The 22,401-nt window shown below is 48.4% G+C and overlaps 1 protein-coding gene across 1 annotated transcript; it reads right to left on the bottom strand.

Moving 5' to 3' along the window:
• Positions 1-2,145: 2,145 nt before the first annotated feature.
• Positions 2,146-18,029, bottom strand: CIMIP4 (ciliary microtubule inner protein 4). The gene is made up of 5 exons (XM_022596447.2): positions 17,660-18,029; positions 12,737-13,188; positions 10,739-10,883; positions 2,840-2,950; positions 2,146-2,645 (listed from the first exon to the last, which is right to left on the bottom strand). The coding sequence occupies exons 1-5, from the start codon at positions 17,943-17,945 to the stop codon at positions 2,554-2,556; spliced, it is 1,086 nt and encodes a 361-aa protein (XP_022452155.2). The 5' UTR covers positions 17,946-18,029; the 3' UTR covers positions 2,146-2,553.
• Between the last annotated feature and the right edge of the window lie 4,372 nt (positions 18,030-22,401).

The raw sequence follows: 22,401 nt of genomic DNA on the forward strand, positions 1-22,401 counted from the left end.
CTGCAACTAAGAGTTTGCATATCACAACTAGGGAGGCTGTGTGCCACAACTAAGGAGCCCACCTGCCGCAACTAGCACCCAATGGAACCAAATAAATAAATATTTTTAAAATAAAGATGAAGTCTGTTTTTTTTTAATTTATTTATTTATTATTTATTTTTGGCCATGTTGGGTCTTCGTTTCTGTGCGAGGGCTTTCTCTAGTTGTGGCAAGCGGGGGCCACTCTTCATCGCAGTGCGCGGGCCTCTCACTATCGCGGCCTCTCTTGTTGCAGAGCACAAGCTCCAGATGCACAGGCTCAGTAGTTGTGGCTCACGGGCCTAGTTGCTCTGCGGCATGTGAGATCTTCCCAGACCAGGGCTGGAACCCGTGTCCCCTGCATTAGCAGGCAGATTCTCAACCACTGAGCCACCAGGGAAGCCCTAAGTCTGGTTTTTCTAGCACAAGAACAGTGTCTTGCAGAAATCAGGTACTCAATATTAAGAAGTGGAGCTGAGGGACTTCCCTGGTGGCGCAGTGATTAGGAATCCACCTATCAACACAGGGGACACAGGTTCAATCCCTGATCCGGGAAGATCTCACATGCCACGGAGCAACTAAGCCCGTGCGCCACAACTACTGAGCCTGTGCTCTAGAGCTTGCGGGCCACAACTACTGAGCCCATGTGCCACAACTACTGAAGCCCACGCACCTAGAGCCCGTGCTCCGCAAGAAGAGAAGCCACCGCAATGAGAAGCCCACGCACCGCAGCAAAGAGTAGCTCCCCCGCTGGCAGCAACTAGAGAAAGCCCGCGCGCAGCTACGAAAACCCAACGCAGCCAAAAATAAATAAATATAAATAATTTTTTTGAAAAAAGAAGTGAAGCTGAACTCAATGCTTTACACAGTCAGGTACTCCATAAATATTAAATCAAGCCAAATTCATCTCCCTGTACTGCATCCTGCTCCAATCCTACCTTAAAGAAGTCATTCACTTTTGTGGGAGGAGGGGCAGTCCCGCTTTTTTCTGGCGGAGATGTGCTTTTGATTTTTGCAGAGAACGATGGTCACTGTGGTAGACTGTTAGTGTGGTGAGTCCCCAGTGAGCCACTCCTGCTAATAGGAATACTCTTTGCAGCCACCTCCCACCATGAGCCTGGTTTGACCATATGTCTCTTTGACCACAGGGAACTTAACAAGCCAGTGTTAAGACATGATAAGGTCTTACACATTGAGTCTTGTCTCCTTGAGAAGCTCCTTCTCAGAACGCAGTCAGCATGCCAGGAAGAAGTCCAAGCTAGCCACAGAGGAGAGAAGACACCCGACGAACAGAAAGTGATGTCCAACCAGCCCCAAGCTGAGGCACCAGGCATGTGAGAAAAGCAGCCATCTTCACAGCAGATGCCACGTGGAGCAGAACTGAGCCATACCCACTGAGCCCTGCTCAAACTGCACAGTCATAAGTAGGTAAATGATTATGGTCATTTTAAGCTACTAGGTTTTCGGCTGGTTTGGAACACAGCAAATGGTAAATAACCCACAAGCAGAGCATGTTCTGAGAGTGCGAGTCAGTGATCTGGGGGTGGAGTGTGCTGTGGCTTGGAGACCCACCAGGTAATAAGCTTCAGGATCAGATGGTAGGCATGACTGTCTAACCTGGAACCCCTTCTCTGGGGGATTCTTCCTTGGGGCCCCAATTCCCAGGTCCCTCCCCTGTTGTTACCAAGGGCCCTTATCGGCTCAAGGTGAGTTTGTCTTAAACAGTAGGAAGATGCCCAGGTGCACATTATAAGAAGTCCAGAGTGGGGGGTGGTGGGCGCTTCTGGCCAGGAGGGTGGAGCAGTTCAGTGAGGTCATGGGGGACCTAGATTGTGCTGCAGTGTCTGCAGTTCCTCCAGTCACAGGGTGTCTGCCAGGAGCAGTCTGCACTGCATGGTTCTTCACTCACTACAACAGGAGCAGGGAAGGCTCCCAAGCTTCCCTAGTAGAGAAAAGAGTTTCCCAGAACGCTTCATACGCGCACACCTTTCCTTGCATCTTACTGGTCCAAGCTGCGTCATATGTTCCTTTCTGAACCAATCACTTTGTGTGTAGGGGGAAGGGTTAGAATTCCCTGAGACCAATCAAAACTACTCCTGGATTGGAGGGGGCGTGGCTAGTTCTTCTGAAGTCCATTGGGTCTTGGGGAAGGAATGGATGCCTGGAAATAATTGGGGTTCTGCTAGGGAGGTCATGCAGGGTTAAGATCCAGCAGTGTCCACTATAGGAGCCCTCCACACAGGGCAAGGCACCCTGGGCTTGAGCAAAGTTCTACTCAGCTCTCACATCCTTTCCTGGAATTATGGGGGAAAGTTGTGTGTGTGTGTGTGTGTGTGTGTGTGTCCCCAGGAGGAAGGGCTGGGGGGTAGTTTGGGTCCTTAGAGCGTCTGTCCTTCCTCAGTAGGTCTCTCCAGCACTGCACATTGCCCCCTCCCCCGACCTGAAGAGCGGCGCCAAGCAACGGCGAAGGTCCAGATGTGTGTCTCTCTTTATTAGCACTTTCTCTGAGTGGAGGGCGCCTCTTCTGGGTTGTATCTAGAACTTCAAGTTCTTGCTTTTGCTCTTTTCTTTCTCATCCAGTGCTTTCTGCAAGTTCACGTTCACCGCATTTTTCCGGTGCCACCGTCCTGCAGAGAGCAGGGAAGGAACCAGCACAAATCACCCAGAGGACCCCTGGAGTGTCCAGGCCCCAGTGGTAACCCATATGTCTTCTGAACCCACCCCAGAGTTCTAGCTGCTGCTGTGGTCTCTCTCTGGACCTTGGGGCCAACACACCCGCCCGGGGAGTGCCCACCTCCCACGCCCCCAGCGCCCCACCTACCCAGATCATCCGTCTTCCTGCCATGCCAGTGCTCTAAGTCCCTCACTGATTTCTCAATCACCTCAGGGGTGTAGGAGGCCTTCATGAGGCTCTTCATCTCCTGTGGGGCCCCTGTGGAACCCCATGAAGAAATCCCCAGAAGCCCCAAGTCAACAGAGTTCAGGTACTCCAGGGTTCCTATGTCAGTTTCCCCTGTGGATGGTGGATTGTGGAAGGGAGGGGTGTGGGGAGAGTTAGGCAGAGGGAGGCCAGCCTAGGCTCAAATACCAGCTCCATCATTTATGAACAGTGTGGCCTCAGACAAGATTTTAACGTCTCAGAGCTTTGGTCTCTTAATCTATTCAAAGGAATAAAATGTTCTCGCAAGACTGGGAAGATTACGTTCATTGGAGCAGCTGGCACGTGGCAACTGATACCTGTATTTTCAGAAAATGTTTATGTCTGTGTGTAAAGTTAAAACACACACAGGCAAGAAAAGAAGTTACCATGATCAAAAGTCAGAAAAATCATCAAACAGAGGACCAAATTCCAAAAGATAAGGATTTGAATGATCCGTTACAGAATATAAAATAAGTATCATTTAATGTGTGAAGTTGTGAAAAAGAGAGTAAAAGTATAAGCAAAGAATAAGAAACTAACACAACATTGTAAAGCAACTATACTCTAATTAAAAAAAAATTAACACAACATTGTAAGCAACTATACTTCAATAAAACAAATAAAATAAACTAACACAACATTGTAAAGCAACTATACTCCAATTAAAAAAAATTAACACAACATCGTAAAGCAACTATACTCCAATAAAAATTAATTTTAAATAAATATATAAATAAAAGTATGAGAAAAGAATAAGAAACTACCCAGAAAGAACAGACAGATTAGTAAAAGAAGCAAATGGAATTTCAGAAACTAAACATAATAGTTGAAAGGCAATGGATGGTAAGAGGCCTGGGATTTGCTTCAAAATAAACTGGGGTGGGGCTTCCCTGGTGGTGCAGTGGTTAAGAATCCACCTGCCAATGCAGGGGACACAGGTTTGAGCCCTGGTCCGGGAAGATCCCACATGCTGCGGAGCAACTAAGCCCATGTGCCACAACTACTGAAGCCCATGTGCCTAGAGCCCGTGCTCCGCAACGAGAGAAGCCACCGCAATGAGAAGCCTGTGCATTGTAACCAAGAGTAGCCCCTGCTCGCCGCAACTAGAGAAAACCCGCGCGCAGCAAAGAAGACCCAATGCAGACAAAAATAAATAAATAAAATAAAATACAAATAAATAAATAAATAATATATAAATAAACTGGGGTGGGAATGAATGGGTGAGTGGGTGGGAAAAAAGATGAAACAAGGTTAGTCTTGTATTGATAATTGTTGAAGCTGTATGATAAGTGCACCATGTATTTATTAAACTATTCTAAGTTTGAAAATTGACATCATAATGTTTAAAAACAAATTCAACAAACAGGTAAAAGAGCTGATTATATACAGCTGAGAAAAAATGGTGAACTGGTAGATATATCTAAAGAAATTAACTAGAATGCAGCACAGAATGGGGAAATAATGATATGGAAAATATGAAAAAGCTGTTCAATGAAGATTAAATGAGAAGGCCTAACATATGTCTAATTGTAGTTCTGAAGGAGAGAGTGGAGAAAACGGGGAGGGGCAATATGTGGAAAGCTAGTGGCTGGAATTTTTCCAGAATTGATGAAATATATGAATCCTTAGATTCAAGAATAACAATTCCCCAGTGAGTGTAGGTGAAAATAATTCCTTACCTAGGTACAACCAAGTAAAATTTAGAACACCAGAGACAAAGAAATCTTAGAAGTAGCCATAGCGAAAAGACAGATTAGTTACAAAAGATAACGAGTTTGATTAACCATCAAAGCCAGAAGGAAATTAATTAACATCATCAAAGTGCTTTACAAAAAGAAATCAACAATCTAGAGCTGTTTACAACAACTGTCTTCCAAGAACAGGATGAAATAAAGCTTTTCTGAGCTTAAAATCGACCAACAACAGAATCTCACCCCAAATATCTTCTAAACAACATACTTCAGAAAGAAAAAAATAATCCCAGAAGGAAAATCTGAGATAAAAGAAGGAGTAGTAGGCAAAGAAAGTGGAAACCTTGAATAGATCTAAATACACATCAATTATGATAACAGTAGCAATGTTGAATATATGGGCAAAATAATGACTGTGATAGATAAGTGAAGATTTAACATATGCTAAGCACAGTTTTCATTCAAAACTTTACAGAACTTACTCACTGAATCAACCCTAAGAAGATGGGGGTGATTATTACCCCCATCTTGCTGTTCAAGTCACTGAAGCACAGAAAGGCTAAATCACTTGTCTAAAGTGACACAGCTGGTAAGTGAAAGATGGAGGACGCAATCCCGGACCTGTGGCTCCAGAATCCACAGTTTAAACTACTTTGCTTATGTATAGTAAAAAAAACCCTGTAAAATAATAACATGTTAGCTGATATGGGGGATGGAGAGAATAAATGTGAAGCTGTCCAGCATCCTTATATTGTTCAGAAAAGCTGAAATACCTCGATTAACTTTAGAATTTGCTAACTATGCATGTAAAAATGTCAAAGATAGGGAATTTCCTGGCAGTCCAGGGGTTAGGACTCCACGCTTCCATGGTCGGGGAACTAAGATCCTGCAAGCCACACGGCGTGGCCATAAAAAAATAAGTCAAAGATAACCACTGAGAGAATAGGAAAAGGAAGGACAAAAATTGGATTGGGGAAAAAGGGAAGCTCACTCAAATCCAAAACAAGGGAAGGAGAAAGAAAGCAGCATAGAAAAATTAGGACAAATGGAAGATACAAAATAAGATCATAAAAATAAATCCGAATATATCGGTAATTAAAATAAATATAAATGGAGTAGGCCAACTGATTAAAAAACAGATGCTCAGGCCACAGAAAATATTTTCCAGATATATATTAGTTAAAGCATATTTAAAGCAAAAGGACACAAAGAGGATAAACATGGAAATACAGAAAAAGATTAATACCACAAAAATACAAATCAAAGCAATCTGGTCATACTATACTAATATTGGACAAAATAGACTGTAAAGCAAAAGTACTATAAGAAATAAAAGCAGGGCTTCCCTGGTGGCGCAGTAGTTGAGAGTCCACCTGCCGATGCAGGGGACACGGGTTCGTGCCCCGGTCCGGGAAGATCCCACATGCCGCGGAGCGGCTGGGCCCGTGAGCCATGGCCGCTGAGCCTGCACGTCCGGAGCCTGTGCTCCGCAACGGGAGAGGCCACAACAGTGAGAGGCCCGCGTACCGCAGAGAAAAAAAAAAAAAAAGGTGGGGAAAAGCCTCCTGGTGGGCTTCCCTGGTGGGGCAGTGGTTAAGAATCCGCCTGCCAATGCAGGGGACACGGGTTCGATCCCTGGTCCGGAAAGATTCCACATGCCACGGAGTAACTAAGCCTGTGCGCCACAACTACTGAGCTTGGGCTCTAGAGCCCACAAGCCACAACTACTGAAGCCACCCGCCTACAGCCCGTGCTCTGCAACAAGAGAAGCCACTGCAATGAGAAGCCCGTGCACCGCAACGAAGAGTAGTCCCTGCTCGCCGCAACTAGAGAAAGCCTGTGCTCAGCAACAAAGACCCAACACACACCAAAGTAAATAAAATTATTTTTTTTAAAAATGCCTCCTGGTAATAATGTGAACCCTGGCCCCAGACTGCCAGAGTTCAAATCCCAATCCCAACCCTGACTATCCCTAGCTGTGTGCCCTTAAGCAAGTTACTTAACCTTTCCATGCCTCATTTTTTCTTTCTTTAAAAAAAAGGGGGGGGGGAATTATAGCACTATAGCATTCACTGTATAAGATTCTTGTGAGAATTAAAATGTACATGAAGTACTTAGAGCAGGGCTTGGTGAATGTTACATGCGACCCATAAATGTAGCCATTATTATTATTTAAAAATAGTTCCAAAGAATCTACAAACAAATTATCGGAAGTAATAGGTGAGCTGAGTCAGGCTTCTGGATATAAGATTAAAGAACAAAACTTAAAATTGCCTCCATGTATACAAGCAGCAAAGTTAGAAAATGTGATTTTTAAAAAGTTACTAGGGGGAAGGGTAAGCTGCGACAAAGTGAGAGAGTGGCATGGACATATATCCACTACCAAACATAAAATCGATAGCTAGTGGGAAGCAGCCGCATAGCACAGGGAGATCAGCTCGGTGCTTTGTGACCACCTGGAGGGGTGGGATAGGGAGGGTGGGAGGGAGGGAGACGCAAGAGGGAAGAGATATGGGAACATATGTATATGTATAACTGATTCACTTTGTTATAAAGCAGAAACTAACACAGCATTGTAAAGCAATTATACCCCAATAAAGATGTTAAAAAAAAGATACTATTTGCAATAAGCAGGAAAAAAATAGATAAATAAGAGATTCTTCAAAACAGGTCTAACAAAAAGCTGCGTAATCTTTATTGAAAAAATGACAAAATGTTATTGACGGCTATTGAAGGAAGATTGAAATTAACGGAGTTGTAGACCATACTCATGGATTGGAAAATTCATTATCATAAAGCTGACAACTGTCCCTAAATTGAGCTGCAGGTTCAATGTTCTTCCAATCAAAATACCAACAGGGTTTTTCATGGAAATTGACAAGCTGATTCTAGAATTTATATGGAAGAGCAAAGAACCTAGAATAGCTAAGACATTAGCTGCTCCTGCTGCTGGTGATGGAGTGGGGACAGCCCAACCAGATATCAGACTACTTATAATACCTTGGTAATTAAAAGTGTAATATTAAACCAGTGGGCAGAATAGAGAGCCTGGAAACTGATCCATGCACACAGGGAAACTTGATGGATACCAGCGGTACCACTGCAGGTCACTGGGGTGGGGGGAAAGATGAGATTATTCAATAGAAGGTACTGAGACAATTGCTAATCCACATAAAGGAGGAATTAACAATGAATCTCTGCTTCACACTGAAAAGAGAAATCAACTCCAGATGGATTAAAGACTTAAATGTGAAAAGCAAAACTAAATATTTTAGAAGACGATGTAAAAGATTATCTTTATGACTCAGCATGGCATAGGATTTCTTCAACCCACTCCTCCTGGAACCTTCTCTATCTCAGTAAATAACAATTCCATCTTTTCAGTTGTTCAGGTCAAAAACCTTGACATCTGGGCTTCCCTGGTGGCACAGTGGTTAAGAATTCGCCCACCAATGCAGGGGACACGGGTTCGAGCCCTGGTCCGGGAAGATCCCACATGCCACGGAGCAACTAAGCCTGTGCACCAAAACTACTGAGCCTGTGCTCTAGAGCCCACGAGCCACAACTACTGAGCCCACGTGCGGCAACTACTGAAGCCCGCGTGCCTAGAGCTTATGCTCCACAACGAGAAGCCCACGCACCACAACGAAGAGTAGCCCCCGCTCGCCGCAACTAGAGAAAGCCTGTGCGCAGCAACGAAGACCCAACGCAGCCAAAAAAATAAATAATTTAATTTATGAAAAACAAAAGAAAAACCTTGACATCAACCTTGATTCCTCTCTCACACACCCCAAATCCATTGATTAGCACATTCTGTTTGCTCTGCCTTACACACATAGCCAGACTCCTCCCGCATCAGGTCACCTTCACCATTATCTCCCTGTGCCGCCATACTGCACAATAGTATCCACTAGAGTCGTGCAATGCACCAGCCCTGCTCTCGAGACCAAGCCTCCATCATTAACCCCACCTGGATTTTTGCAGTCACCTCCTCACTGGCTTCCCTGTTTCTGCCCAGCTCCCTTACTTTTCTTCTCAGCATAGCAACAGTAGTGATCCTTTAACCTAAGTCAAACAATGCCCTTCTCTGCTTAAGACCTTCCCGTGGCCTTCCCCACCTAGCCCATTTCCTCTCTGATTTCTTCTCCCTTGTCTAGCCACTGCTGTACCTCCCCAACCTGGAGCAGCAAATGCCAAGATCTGGGCGGGTGGAAACGGAGGGGGACACATGGGTGAGGCACACTGACAGTTGGCTGCAGAGAGCAACGCCCTAATTTGTAGCACTTGCCAATTTGTGGAGCGTCAATGCAGTTAACCCTTGAACAACATGGGTTTGAACTGCTCGGGTCCACCTATGTGTGTCTTTTTTTTCGATAAATATAGTACCTGTATGTTCCTTTTATAGATCTTTAAAAATTAACTAGGCATGGGGAAAGTTTGTGTTTGGTAGGAAGTCCCAATACATGGGATCAAAAGAACTAGGGTTTGAGTCCTGATTCTATCCAAACTATCTCAGCTTCCTGGCCTTGGGTGAGTCATTTATCAGTTCTTTTGTTTTTGGGTCAGAGATAGCAGTACTTGGATTTTTGACTGTGGGGTGGTATAGGCGGGGATAGTTGGCACCCCTGACTCCCCCGTTGTTCAAAGGTCAATTGCACGACCACGGCTAATTTTAAGATCGCTCATGAGGCCAACAGTTCAGTAAAATTTAACAATCGACTCTTAGAAGCTGGAGCAAGCTGGTTTGCACTGGTTCCAAGGGTTTGCCCCCTTGACACAGTTGTGTTTCTCAGGCTGGGTGAGGGGTACACAGACGCTTTTTATATCATTCTTTTAAATGTATGTAAACATCACCATATAAAGGCCTACGTAAGAACTACTGAGTGATCATTGTTAAGGACAAGTGGAAGGCCGATTCCTGAGGCCCAGAACAGGACAATCTGAGCTGTATTCTCTCTCCTCTCCCCAAGCACCACCCCTTCTTCAAGCTCAAAGAAAAACCCAGAAAGGCTTCCAGTGGCTGTCTGGTTCCTCGGGTGATGGGGATCTGAGCCAGGTAGGAGGTTTACCAGGCCCTGGGGACACTGGAGAAGACATGGAGTAAGGATGGAGGAAAGAAGGGGGCCAGAAAGACTTGACCTTTTGCAATGAGGTCAAACTAGAACGTGGGGCTGGAGAGAAGCCACCGCTTGCTGACCAAGGACCGGCATCCGAGCAATCGGTTAAACGCTTGGGAACGGGGTCCTAGCTCCGGAGGTGACCCAGTGCCGGAAATAGACTCTGGGACTTAGGAGGCAGAAGAAAAACCTGGATTTGAGTTTCACATCCACCTCCTACTACTCCGGGCAAATTGTTTCCCATCTGCCTGTGATAGGGAGCTAGGAGCACTCCCCTGACAAACAGGACCGAGGGGGACCCAGAGGACACATTGCAGATGTCCGGGCCTCCGACCCACACTTTGGCCCAGAGGTGCCGCCAGTGGGATCCGAGAAAGAAAAGTGCTGGCCTGTCAGCTAGTAATCACTCACTGTGGGGATTCCCTGGCGACCCAGTGGAATCCCATTGCCGGGGCCACAGGTTTGATTCCAAGCCTCAAGGCTCAGCCAAAAAATGAAAAAAAAAGAGGACTCACTGGGGGCTGCAGGCCAAGCTCCTCCATAGAATCCTGCCATGTTATTAGCCCCATTGTACCAAGAAGATTGGCTGAGGCTCAGAGGTTAAGGATCCTGCCCGAGGCCACACCCATCGGCTGAGCTGACCTTTGAACACAGGAAGCCTGGTACTGTCCCTGTAACCAAAGGTGGCCAGACCAGGGGTGCCCCGGCCTCCTCTTGGCAGATTAAGACACCAGAGGTACAGGGAGAGTAAGGGCTGACTGCCGACTGGGAGGGACCATCTGTACAGTGAGGACAGACTCGCCAGGGGACTGGGCATTCCCAGCACTCGGCATAGAGCCTGGCACAGAGGAGGCCCGTGGTGGCCGTGAAATGAGTGTCCCTGGAGATGTATCCTGGGGTCTTAGATTCCTTTGGGGGTCCAAGTCCTCCCTTGCCCAGTGCCTTGGGGACTATGGGTGTTCACAGCCCCCACCCTTGCCCTTCAGCCTGACCTTGAAACAAGTTTGACCGCATGTTGTAGCCCAGATCATAGTAGCCTGAAAAGACGGAGGTGATTTCAGTGGGACTCTGGATCCTGCTGGGCCGTGAGCTTGCCCTTTTCTGGCCCTCCAAGGCTTCACCAATGGCCCTTTGAGCCTGAGTAGGGAGGGAGGGAGGGAGGGAGGAGAGACAGGGGGTAGAGAAGCAGCGTCAAGTCTCCTATCTCCCCTCTAACTTCTCCTGCCTCTGACCCTGCCTCCACCACCCTCACCCCACCCTTAGCCTGCAGCCTTCAACCTACTCCCAGGCCTGGGAGCTGGCATAGCTGAAGTCCCTCCACACTCCCACACCACCCCACCTCCCACATGGGCCTCGGGCATCAAGGATGAGAATGATCATGAAAGCTTCTCCCTACATTGGGTACCTACTATAGAACATCACCAGGGGACATCTTTATAAGATGATATTATTCCTACACTTTATAAATAAGGAAAACTGTGCCTCAGGGCAGGGACTTGCCCATCACATAGCTGGTGAACGAAGCCCTGGCTTGCCTGCTACAAAGGAAGCATCACACAAGTCAACTCTAGGTGTCTCCTTATATTTCACCAGAGGCAGCTCCTTCCTTGTACCAATGGGGAAGCTAAGGCCCGGAGTGGTTGAGCTCAGGCCTAAGAGTCATTAAACCTGGGTTTGGGTCCCAACTCTGCTATATACCAGCTGCTGATTTGGGCAAGTCTTTGCTCCCCTCTGGGCCTCAGTTCCCCTCCTCATAAAATGAGGGTGGGGGCAGAACTGGGTGGCCTTTGAAGTAGCTTCCAGTTCTGATATTTGCTGGCCTGATGACACTTGTGATCTGGGTCACAGCTGGATTAAAAAAAAACAAAACAGATCTCTTGATTTAAGCCCAGGACCACGATGGCCAAAGAGAGAAATGGCACCTTCCCAAAGCCAGGAGGTGCAGTGAGAGATCGTGACCATACAGCCAACCTCAAGTTGGGACAAGATCCTCCAAGTGGGACAGGGAATTTAGGATTGTGACCTCCCAGACTAGCAGGTTGTGGGGTGTGGGGCGGTACCCCCACCTTAAGATGACAAAATGAAAAGGGGCTCCGCCCATAGCCTTTGTGACCCTGGCTCTCCTGCTTGCTCTGTGTGACCCTGGGCAGATCGTATCACCTCTCTGAGCCTCAGATTTACCATCTGTTAAAAACGGAAGCAATGACTCCTGCCTGGCCTGCTGCTCAATAGTCGCCATGAGGGTTGAGACGGTGGCTTTGAAAATACGACTCAAAATGCCAGAGCAGGTGACCATTTGACCAGAAATGGCAGATAAGTTTCATCTCAACTTTCAGTGGATCCGCATTGAGTTCCTAGAATGATGTACCAAGTAGGAAAAAGTGCCAGAATCGATTAGTGATGTCTGCCATGAATGAGGGCTAGGAGAGTCATGGAATGCATGCTGTGTATTTGCCAGCCTGATCTAGTCTAACTGCCTCACTTTACAGATGTAGAGACTAGAGCTCAGAGAGGAGAAGTAACTTATCCAAAGTCTTTCAGTATTCTGGGGCAGAGCCAGGATTCAAACCCAAGTCTTCTGATTTCCAATCAATCCTGTCCCCTTTAGGAGACTTGAGCTAAAAGCATCTATTTCAAACACAAGACTTCTAACTGCAAAGTCATTATGGGCCAAGGCTCCAGAATCTGCTAGCCAGTTTGGATCCTGTTTAAGTTTGGTTAATTTACTTAAGCCTGTTAAGCCTTGGGCTTCTAATCCATAAAATGAGGATAATTATAGCACCTCCCTCACTGGGAAGATTGAACGGTTAGATGCGAAGACTAAACAGTGCACAGGATCTGGCACAGAGCAAGTGCTCAGTAAACACTACTTTCTGATGATATTATTACAGGGACTCTGTACTCAAGAGCAGCTTCCTTAGGGGTCCTCATTGTCAGTCTCCATGCATGACCCTCCTGCCGCCCTTAGCCTCCTGTGCCCATTCTGAGACCTGCTCTTCGGAGATCAGCTGGTCCACCACGTTGCTCCCAAACTTGTGACGAATGTTGTTGGGAATACTGCTGCTACTCTGGCCCTGTGCCCCCAAGTTGGGGTCTTCCTCCAGCCCCTGGCACGGCTGAGCCCCCTCTCGGAAGGAGGCCCTCCTCTCCCTCAAGGAGGGTCTGTAGCTCTCCTTCTTCAGGGACCCCGGCTGTGAGTCCCTCTGGGGAGAGTCCTGGCTGACAGCCTTCAGGGGTGGAGGCCGGATCTCCTCCAGGGAGGCCTGCCCGAGGGAGCTGCCTCGGGGGCTGTGTCCTTGGTACATGGATGGCTGTGGGGAGACTGGGAGCTGGTACTTGCACTTGGAGGTATCCAGTGGGCTACGGGCAGTTCTCCAGGGGTCCGTGTCCTGCTGGCCTTCCTTGCTGTTGTTCAGATGGGCCCTGGTCAAAGTGGTTGTACCTAAAAAGGGAAGAGAGAGGGAAGGAAGGAGAGGAGACAGACAGATGTAGAGAGTGGAGGGCAGGAAGGAAGACGGTGATGGGGGTGGGGGTGGGGGGAAAAGACAGACACGGAGCCGCAGAGATCCAGAGCAGGAAAAAAGACAGGGATGGAAAGAAGTCATGGGAGCCAGAAGCATGGGTGAGAAATCAGGAGAGAGACCAAGGGAGAGGGTAGTTCAGCCTGCAAAGCCTCCCGCTGGACAGGGCAGCCCTCATTGTTTCTGACAATAGGGACTGCAGCCCAAGCCTGACCAGCCTTGAGGCTAGCTGTGTGACCTTCAGCAAGGGCTGTGACCTCTCTGTGCTTTAGTGAACCTGGCTCCATTTGAGTAGTTCCCTTCCCCACCTTGAACCCCTCCAGCAATCCAGTCAGGAAAACCAGCAGCTGTGGAAGCTGGCAGAGGGCATCCCTCAGCTTGATCAAGTCACACGGCTGGAAAAGTACTAGAGCAGCCTTTGCTCCCCATTTAGAGCTGCTCCCCAGCCCCACTTCCCTCCTCTGTTCTCCAGCTAATGGAGCGGTGTCGTCGCAGCTGCTTCCGGGCTCTCCCACCTCAACAGCTCCCCTCCCCTCCCCCCACCCCACTCCTGCCCTGACTCCCAGTTCCGAGTATCTCCCGTTCCCAGCTTACAGGTCTTCTCCTCATTCGCTGCCCCCATCCCTGGCTCCAGCCAAACAGACCACCACTTCTTCCCCACCACACCCTGTGATGTCCAACCTCCCAGCGTCTGCTCAGGCTAGTTCGCTGCCTGGAAGGCCAGCCCCTCATTTTCCCTAAGTCAAAATCCTACTGCTTGGGCTTCCCTGGTGGCGCAGTGGTTGAGAGTCCGCCTGCCGATGCAGGGGACACGGGTTCGTGCCCCGGTCCGGGAAGATCCCACATGCCGCGGAGCGGCTGGTCCTATGAGCCATGGCCGCTGAGCCTGCGCGCCCGGAGCCTGTGCTCCGCAACGGGAGAGGCCACAGCAGTGAGAGGCCCGCGTACCGCAAAAAAAAAAAAAAAAAAAAAAAAAAATCCTACTGCTTCCTTCCAATGCAGCCCCACCAGGAAGTCCTCCCTGACACCCACCCCAAGCTGCCAGGGCCATCACCTCCTCTCAGCGCCACAACTCTGTCCCCAGCACGCTCTACAGGTCTGTCTGGATTTTCCCCTTCTCCATCCTTGTGAGCTACAAACCCTCTCATTTCTCTCCTCCACGCGGGAGGGGAGTCACTGAGGCAGGTCCACAGGTGAGTCAGTCCTGAGCCTCCCTCAGCACCCCCCAGAGCCCTGTGTACCAGAGATGTTGGTGACACCCATCAGTGAGCGAGTGAGTGAATAGATGGCTGCGCGGGGTGTCAGACCCAGGGTCACCCTGCACCCCATCAGTTCTAAAATGTCCTTCCCTCTCATGTTAGCATTGCTGACATCAGGCTGTGTCTGACAATCAATGGGCCCTGGTCTAACCAGCGATGTTTTCTTTCTTAGTGACAGGTAAGTAACAGTGCATCTTACAACCCACTGGATGGAGACTTAAAATACACGTTTTGAATAATGTTTTACACATTATAATACCCAAGTAATATGTAAACTCTTTCTTACTGGGCAAAATATAGAAAACGAGTCAGTCCCCACCCTCTCCCCACTTCTAGCTATGCCCACAATCCTCAATCCCAGGTTATAGCTGTAAGCTTCATTGAAGAGCTTCCCTCCCAGACGTTCTAGGTCTGTCCTAGCGCTTTTGAAAGATGCATAGTTTGGCTTCACTTTGGTTTATAAATGCGATCAGATTCCATGTATTGCTTTGTAACTTGCTGTTTAAAAATTTAACACTGTGCCTTGGGGATCTCTTCTTGGCCACAAACACACACCTAACTTTCCTTTCAAACCGTGCAGGCTTTAGCGGCTGCCCTGCCGGTGGATGTCCAGGTTTCTTTTTCAGAGAAAGCTGCTGGAAATGGCAGGTTTTGCCGGCCACAGAGGTTTTTATTTCAAGCCCCCCTTGCCCACCCGTGGGGGCTGCAGACCCTTCCCCAGGGCAGTAGAGACAGAGAAAGCTGAGGTCCAGGCCTGCCCGCTTCCTCCTCGCCCTTCTCCTCCCCACCATCCTCACCCCACGGAGCTGAAGTCGGAGGATCCTCTTCTTGACCTTTTGTCATCGACACAAACAGGAAAAACCTGTTCCCCAGAGACCAGACTGCCTACCCTCCCTCCCGTCCTGGGTTCTGCCCCAACAAGCAGATAGCCGAGCAAAGGGGCGCTTCTGGGGACAACTAAGGCTTCCAGGATGGGGACAGTGACCCTTCTCAAAAGAATGGAGGCAGAGAGCATTAAGAGCACTCAGCTCCAGCCTGATCAACCACGGCCCCTCGCTGTGCTCGTGGGGAGACTGAAGCCCAGCGCAAGGCTGGGCTCCTGAGCCCATAGGTCTCAGGGCTCAGGACTCCAGGATCCGTGCTCCCATTTCTCCCAGGCTGTGCTCCTGCCCTCCTCTAAACACAGTGTATGTAAATTGTCTGCTCACCCTCCACCTGCCCTTTGGGCTTATGAGCGCTCTAATGGCCGGGACCGTGTCTCGTGTCCCCTGGCTCAGAGAGCCAATACCTTCACCAATTCAGCCATCAGGCGAGCACCTACTGTGTGTCAGTGCTGTGCTAGGCACTGGGGCCCCAACAGTGAGCTAACTGGGTCAACCCCCGTCCTCTTGGGCTTAAATGTTTGTGGAATGAATGAATGAATGTCTGTAGCTGGCACTCCAAGAATCTCAGTGCAATCCCACGCTTCCTCCACTCCCTCCCCCTGTACAATGGGCAGAGTTCATCCTACTTTACTTGCTGTTGTGAGGATCAAGCGACCAATCATCAGAGTTCTCCAAGCTGCGTCATTTATCAGAATCCCCTTCAGGCACTCTTTAGAAATACAGATTCCTGGGCCCCTCGTAGAGCTGCTGCATCAGAATCTTCTTGGGAGAGGCTGGGCTGTGAGTGTTTAACTAGGCCCCAGGTCATTCAGGTCTTTGGAGAGAGCTTCCAGCAGGAGCCTTGCCCCAGCGTCCCTGGATGCGCCTCTCTCCACATCCCACCCGCCAGCCCCAGCCACCAGCCCCTCACCTGTGGGGACCTTTCTCAGAGCTGACCTGACCCAGTCATTCCTACATGGAAACTCTTCCCCTCATCCTCAGGGCAGAGGCCCTGCCCTTGGGATTGGTCCCAGGACCCCAGCCCAGCCTCCTTGCCCACCTCCCTTCTCCAGCCTTCAAGCCATATTGAATTTCATTCAGCTTCATCAAGTCACCAGCCCACTCTAAATTCCAGACCTTTGCCCGCACTATTCCCCAGGCCTGGGACACGCTTTTCTCCCCTCCTTGGGCCACACCACTCCCTGCTTTTGGCTCACTCAGGACCTACATGGACCTTCCACTCAGAGAGACCAGGCCCCTGCTGTGTTCTCCCATATCCTGCCTTTCTGGTGCACAAAGGGTTGCTGCTTTGCCCCTGAGCCTTGAGAGTGAAGCCAAGCAGGACCCTGTAGGGCCCTCCTGGGCACAAAAGCCTTTCCGGGTTCCCCATTTCTTATTTGCAAGTTAAAGGCTTCAGCCTCCCTAGACCTTCCCTGTGTTCCTAAGGGCAGATTCAAACAGCTGCTACTCAGGGAGAGGAAGGAATGCGGAAACAAAGGAGGAACCATCAAGAAACAGTAGTGCAGGGAATTCCCTGGTGGTCCAGTGGTTAGGACTCCGCACCCTTGCACGGGTTCAATCCCTGGTCCAGGAAATAAGATCTCACAAGCCACGTGGTGCGGCCAAAAAGAAGAAAAGAGCAATAGTGCAGTGATTAAAGCAGGGTCCTGGTTCCTCCTCAAGGGATGTACATAACAATATCTTCCAGTTCTTCTTCAGGAACTAAGGTGCCCACGCAGGTGGAGGATGGTAACTTCAGGCCAAGCACAAGACTCCTGGAGCACCGCCCTGCTACCTCACCACCAACCAATCAGAAGGAAGCCACACACCCTGCAGCCCTCACCCTAAATTTTGCCTATAAAAACTCCCTGAAAACCATCAATGAATTTGGGGGTTTTGAACATGAGCCACCCATTCTCCTTGCCTGGCCCTGCAATAAAACTTTCTCTGCTCCAAACTCCGATGTTTTGGTTTGTATGGCCTCACTGTGCCTCGGGCACATGAACTTGTGTTCGGTTACAAGAGGGGACACTGCGGTGGGGTCATAATCCCCAGGCCTGGCAGATGGGAGAGGCTCAGCAATACTCCGTGCCCTCCCTTTTCCTTCTGTCTTCGAACAGAAGCCCTGAGGAAGTTAGGGCCACATAGTGGGTCTGGAGGCCAAAGCAAGACTGAGGGAGAGAGGGAGGGGGCTAGTCGCTGCTGCCCCCAGGGGGTCCCTCCGGAAGTCCTGCATGTGCATTCAGCATGTCCCTGGTCCCCCGTCCTACCTGCTTGGTGGTCCAGCTCCATCAGCTCTTGCTCTGTGACAGGTAATTCCAAGCTTAGTTCTGCAGACAAAGAAATACACACGGTCATCTCAGATGACAGAGAGGGCTGAACAGGACGGCCTGTGACCGTCTGCCCAGCCCCTGACCAGAGGTCCCTCCGTGCTGCTTCCAGGGCTCTCAGGCACCCAGGAGCCCCCACCCCATCCATCCACCACCCCTGGCACTGGGCCTGCTTCCTCGACCCTTGCAGGCTGTGCTGTCTGTGGAAAGCCCTGGTCACCCCCATCACATGTGCCTCAAAGGCCCTTCTCAAACAGACTGGGGGCCTGGGACTCCCCTTCTTCCTTTGCAATCTTTTTCTTCTATAATATTTTCTTCCCCATCTGTACCACCCAACACTTCCCTAGGAGCCCCCAGCAGACCCCTTGCTGGGAGGGGCATTGCCCCAAGCCCACCATCCTGGTGACTGTTTGCCTCTCTGCAAATAGGATTTTGTCCGTTCTTTTACCAGCTGGTCATTCAAGGAAAGGAACCAGCTTGGCCAAGGTGGAGGAGAGCCAAGAGCAGGAACGGACTCTGGGATGATCTCAGCCTTTCCTCCAAAGAACAGGCCTTTGGGTCAAATTAGAGTGTCAGCATCTTCAGAAGCCTCTGGAGCTCTCAAGTTTGGGTCCCTTCTTCCCAGGTCATCTTTTTCTTATTCATATTCTCTTATTTCATTGCATGTGTTTTTTTAAAGGCTTCTGTGAATTTTGTAATTCAACTAGGATAAGACAATTTATTGTATAATTGGATAAGGAAAGCATAGAAGCAGCAAGTCAGAGCTGGAAGGGATCTTTGAGATTAGCTAATCCAGTCCCTTCGTTTTATTTATTTATTTTTATAAATTTATTTATCTATTTTATTTTTGGCTGCGTTGGGTCTTTGTTGCTGCGCAAGGGCTTTCTCTAGTTGCAGCGAGCGGGGGCTACTCTTCGTTGCAGTGTGTGGGCTTCTCATTGCAGTGGCTTCTCTTGTCGCAGAGCAAGGGCTCTAGGCACACGGGCTTCAGTAGTTGTGGTGGGGGGTCTCAGTAGTTGTGGCGCGGGGTCTCAGTAGTTGTGGCGCATGGGCTTATTTGCTCCGCAGCATGTGTGATCTTCCTGGACCAGGGCTCGAACCCGTGTCCCCTGCATTGGCAGGAGGATTCTTAACCACTGCGCCACCAGGGAAGCCCCAGTCCCTTCATTTTACAGGTAAAGAAACTGAGGTCCCAGGGAGAAGGAGTGACTTGTCTGAGGTCACCCAGCAAGTTGGTCTGCTGGTAAACTCAGAGCAGGTTAAGAATCAGATGAATTTTGAAAAATCACCAGGCAAAACACCCTATTAATTCTGACTTGTTTGGTGATTGTGCCGCTTCTGATATGACTTTTCACGATCCTTATCCTCCTGGTATTCATACACTATGTTCCCCGCCTAACAATTGAGTGTGGGCCGGACCTAGTGACTTGCTTCTGATCAAAAGAATATGACAAAAGTGAGAGGATGTCACATCCAGGATTAGGTTAGTGACTTCTGTCTTGTTCACACTCTTCCTCTGGTCTCCTTGCCTTGTTCGCTCTGATGGAAGCAGTACCATGTTTTGAGCTGCCCTACAAAGAGACTCATGTGGAAAGAACTGAGGGTGGCCTTTGGCCAAAGCTAGTAAGGAACAGAGACCCTTATTCCAATAGTCCTCAAAGAACTGAATGAGGGACTTCCCTGGTGACGCAGCGGTTAAGAATCTGCCTGCCAATGCAGGGGACACGGGTTCGAGCCCTGGTCCGGGAAGATCCCACATCCCATGGAGCAACTAAGCCCCTGCGCCACAATGACTGAGCCTGAACTCTACAGCCCGCGAGCCACAACTACTGAAGCCCAGGCACCTAGAGCCCGTGCTCCGCAACAAGAGAAGCCACCGCAATGAGAAGCCTGCACACTGTAACAAAGAGTAACCCCTGCTCTCTGCAACTAGAGAAAGCCTGCACACAGCAACGAAGATCCAATGCAGCCAATAAATAAATAAATAAATAAAAAATTTAAAAAAAGAACTGAATGAATCCTACCACCTGAATGGTTCCTCCCCAGTTGAACCTTGATATGAGAATACAGCCCACCTGACACATCAATTGTAGCCTATGGTAGACCCTGAGCCAGAGGACCTAGTCAAGCCACACCCAGGATTCTGATCCATAGAAACTGTGTGAGATAATAAATTTGTATTTTTTTAAGCATTTAAGCCACTTAAATGGTGGCCTTTAAGCCACCATTTTAAGCCACTAAGCTTCGTGGTGATTTTTTAAATGCAGCAATAGATAATACGTATTTTGGTGCCAAGAGCGGGATGCTGCCGTAACAAACACCTAAAAATGTGGGAGTGGCTTTGGAACCAAGCAGTCAGTGGAGCCTGGAAGGATTTTGAGCAACATGATAGAAAAATCCCAAATTGCCTTAAACAGACTATTAGTAGAAGTCTGGTCTTAGAGGATGCTGCCAGTGCAGGCACAAAAGGAAGTGAGGAAGATGTTCTTAGATCCTGGAGGAGGACTGGTCCCTGTTATGTAGTGGCAGAAACATGGTGACTCCGTCATCAGCAGTTATGTGGAAAGCAGGATAAGTGACTAATGAACTGGGTGATCCAGTGAAGATTTCCAAGCAAAGTATTGAAGGTGCCTCCTGGTTTCTTCTTGATGCTTGTAGTGAAATGTGAGAAGAGAGAGAGAAATTTGAAAGAAGGACTGTTAAATAAAAATGAGGCAGGACTTAGTCATTCTGGAAATTCTCATCCTCTCCAGATGTCAAAAGATGCTAAAATTAAGAAATAGCTTCAGAGGACTGTTGGTAAAATGTAGCCAAGGCTGTGACTGATTGTTATATCCTTAGAAAGATGAAAGATCAGAGTATTATTCAGTCCCACAAAAGGCCCTTTAAAGAGATAAGGATGTGCCTCACAAATCCTCTTAATGGAATAGGGCCTCTCAGAAGTTTAAGGATGCTCTCCGTCAACAGAAGCCCCAGTGGAAAAGAATGTGACTTTTGGCTAATGGAGAGAATCCCCATAAGTTTCACAGCTTTTGAGAAAAGTATATTGGTGAAAATACTGACAGCATGGAGTGAAAGGGACAGAGAGAGTACAAAAGGAAAAGAGATCAGTGAACTCCCAAATTCTACTGGCAGAAAACAGTCTGAGAAAACTACTCAGCTGCAAACATGTGCTCCCTTAAAAAAAAAAAAAAAGAAAGAATAAAAAAAGATATTGTATCAAGTAAAAGCAAGAGTCCATACATATGGCAGAGCAGAGAGCCATGGACAATTATCTCCAAACCTTGAAACCAAATCAAGGAAAGTCCAACATTTGCCTGACTGGATTTCAGAATTGCTATGGACCAGTGAATACCTCATGTCTGAATTTTCCTCATTTTTGAACAGGAATATCTATAGCTCTTATCCTATATCTGCCACACCATTGTACGTTGGGTGCGTTCAGGCAGATAGCTTAGTTTCACAGATCTACTGATAGAGAAGAATGACACGCAAGGAGCCTCATCCACACCTGGACCCGATTTCTAGGGCCAGATTCTAAAATTGAAGCTGATGCTGTAATCGGATGAGACTTTTGGAGCTCTTGGGAGGGGAGGAATGTATTTTACACGTGGAAGGGATATTTATCACCAGAGGCTAGAGGGTGGACTGAGGTGGGCAGTAACATGGCTCCCAGTGACCCTTAATTCCTCAGTATTTACACACTTGTGTAATTCCATCACTTTGAGTATGGGCTGAACCTACTGACTTGCTTCTAACGAGTAGAATATGGTGAAAATGATGGGATGCCACTTCCAAGATGAGGTTATAAGATTGTGACTTCTGTCTTGTTCACACTCTCTCTGGCTCTTCTCGGCTCTTCTTGCACTGATGGAAGCAGTTTCTTTGTTGTGAGCCGCCTTCTGGAGAAGCCCACGTGGCAAGGAATTGAGGGCCTCTTGCCACCAACTCGAGAGGAGCTGAGACCCTCAGTTCAACAATCTGAGGAATTAATCCTGGCCATGGAAAGGGTCCTTCTCTAGTTGAGCTTTGAGATGAGACCGAAGCCCTGGCCAATATTTTGATCACAGGCTGTGAGAGACCCTGAGACAGATGGCCCATCGAAGCTAGATCTGTATTCCTGACCCACAGAAACTAAGAGATAATGAATGTTTTCTTAAGTCACTAAGTTTGGGGTGACTTGTTATACAGCAGGAGATGACAAATACAGCTCATGTATTAAGTATTCTCACATCTAGTAGATTAGTCTCTCTTCACAAGGACTCAGTGAGGTGTTTGGAGAAAGTATTAATTCACCCTCTTTCACAGTTGGAGAAAATGAGGCTCAGAAGAGAAATAGGACCTCACCCAGGTGGTGCTGAAACCAAGCCCCACTTCTATCTCCTTCAAGTTCTCTTTCTGCTCCTGTTCCCATTCCCCATCCCCAGCCACCCACCTGATGTGTCCACAGGAGCTGCCCATCTGCCCCAATAGCACCCTCAGTCCAGGGTGGCCTGGACTGGCTTGAACAGAAGTGTAGACTCACGTCAGTTTCTGATTTGGAGAGAAAATCCCAAGAGACGTCGGGTCAAGGAGGGAGGGAGAGTAGATCCTGTTACGGTCTGAGCATTCCACTCACAAGCAACTCTGAATAGAGAGAAGGAAGATGAAGCCCCATGTCCTGGCAGACCCCTGGCCCACCT

The sequence above is a fragment of the Delphinapterus leucas genome, chromosome 11, assembly GCF_059928025.1.
Source record: "Delphinapterus leucas isolate spDelLeu-1000000601 "Yukka" chromosome 11, BTC_Dleu_Yukka2, whole genome shotgun sequence".
Taxonomy (NCBI): Eukaryota; Metazoa; Chordata; class Mammalia; order Artiodactyla; family Monodontidae; genus Delphinapterus; species Delphinapterus leucas.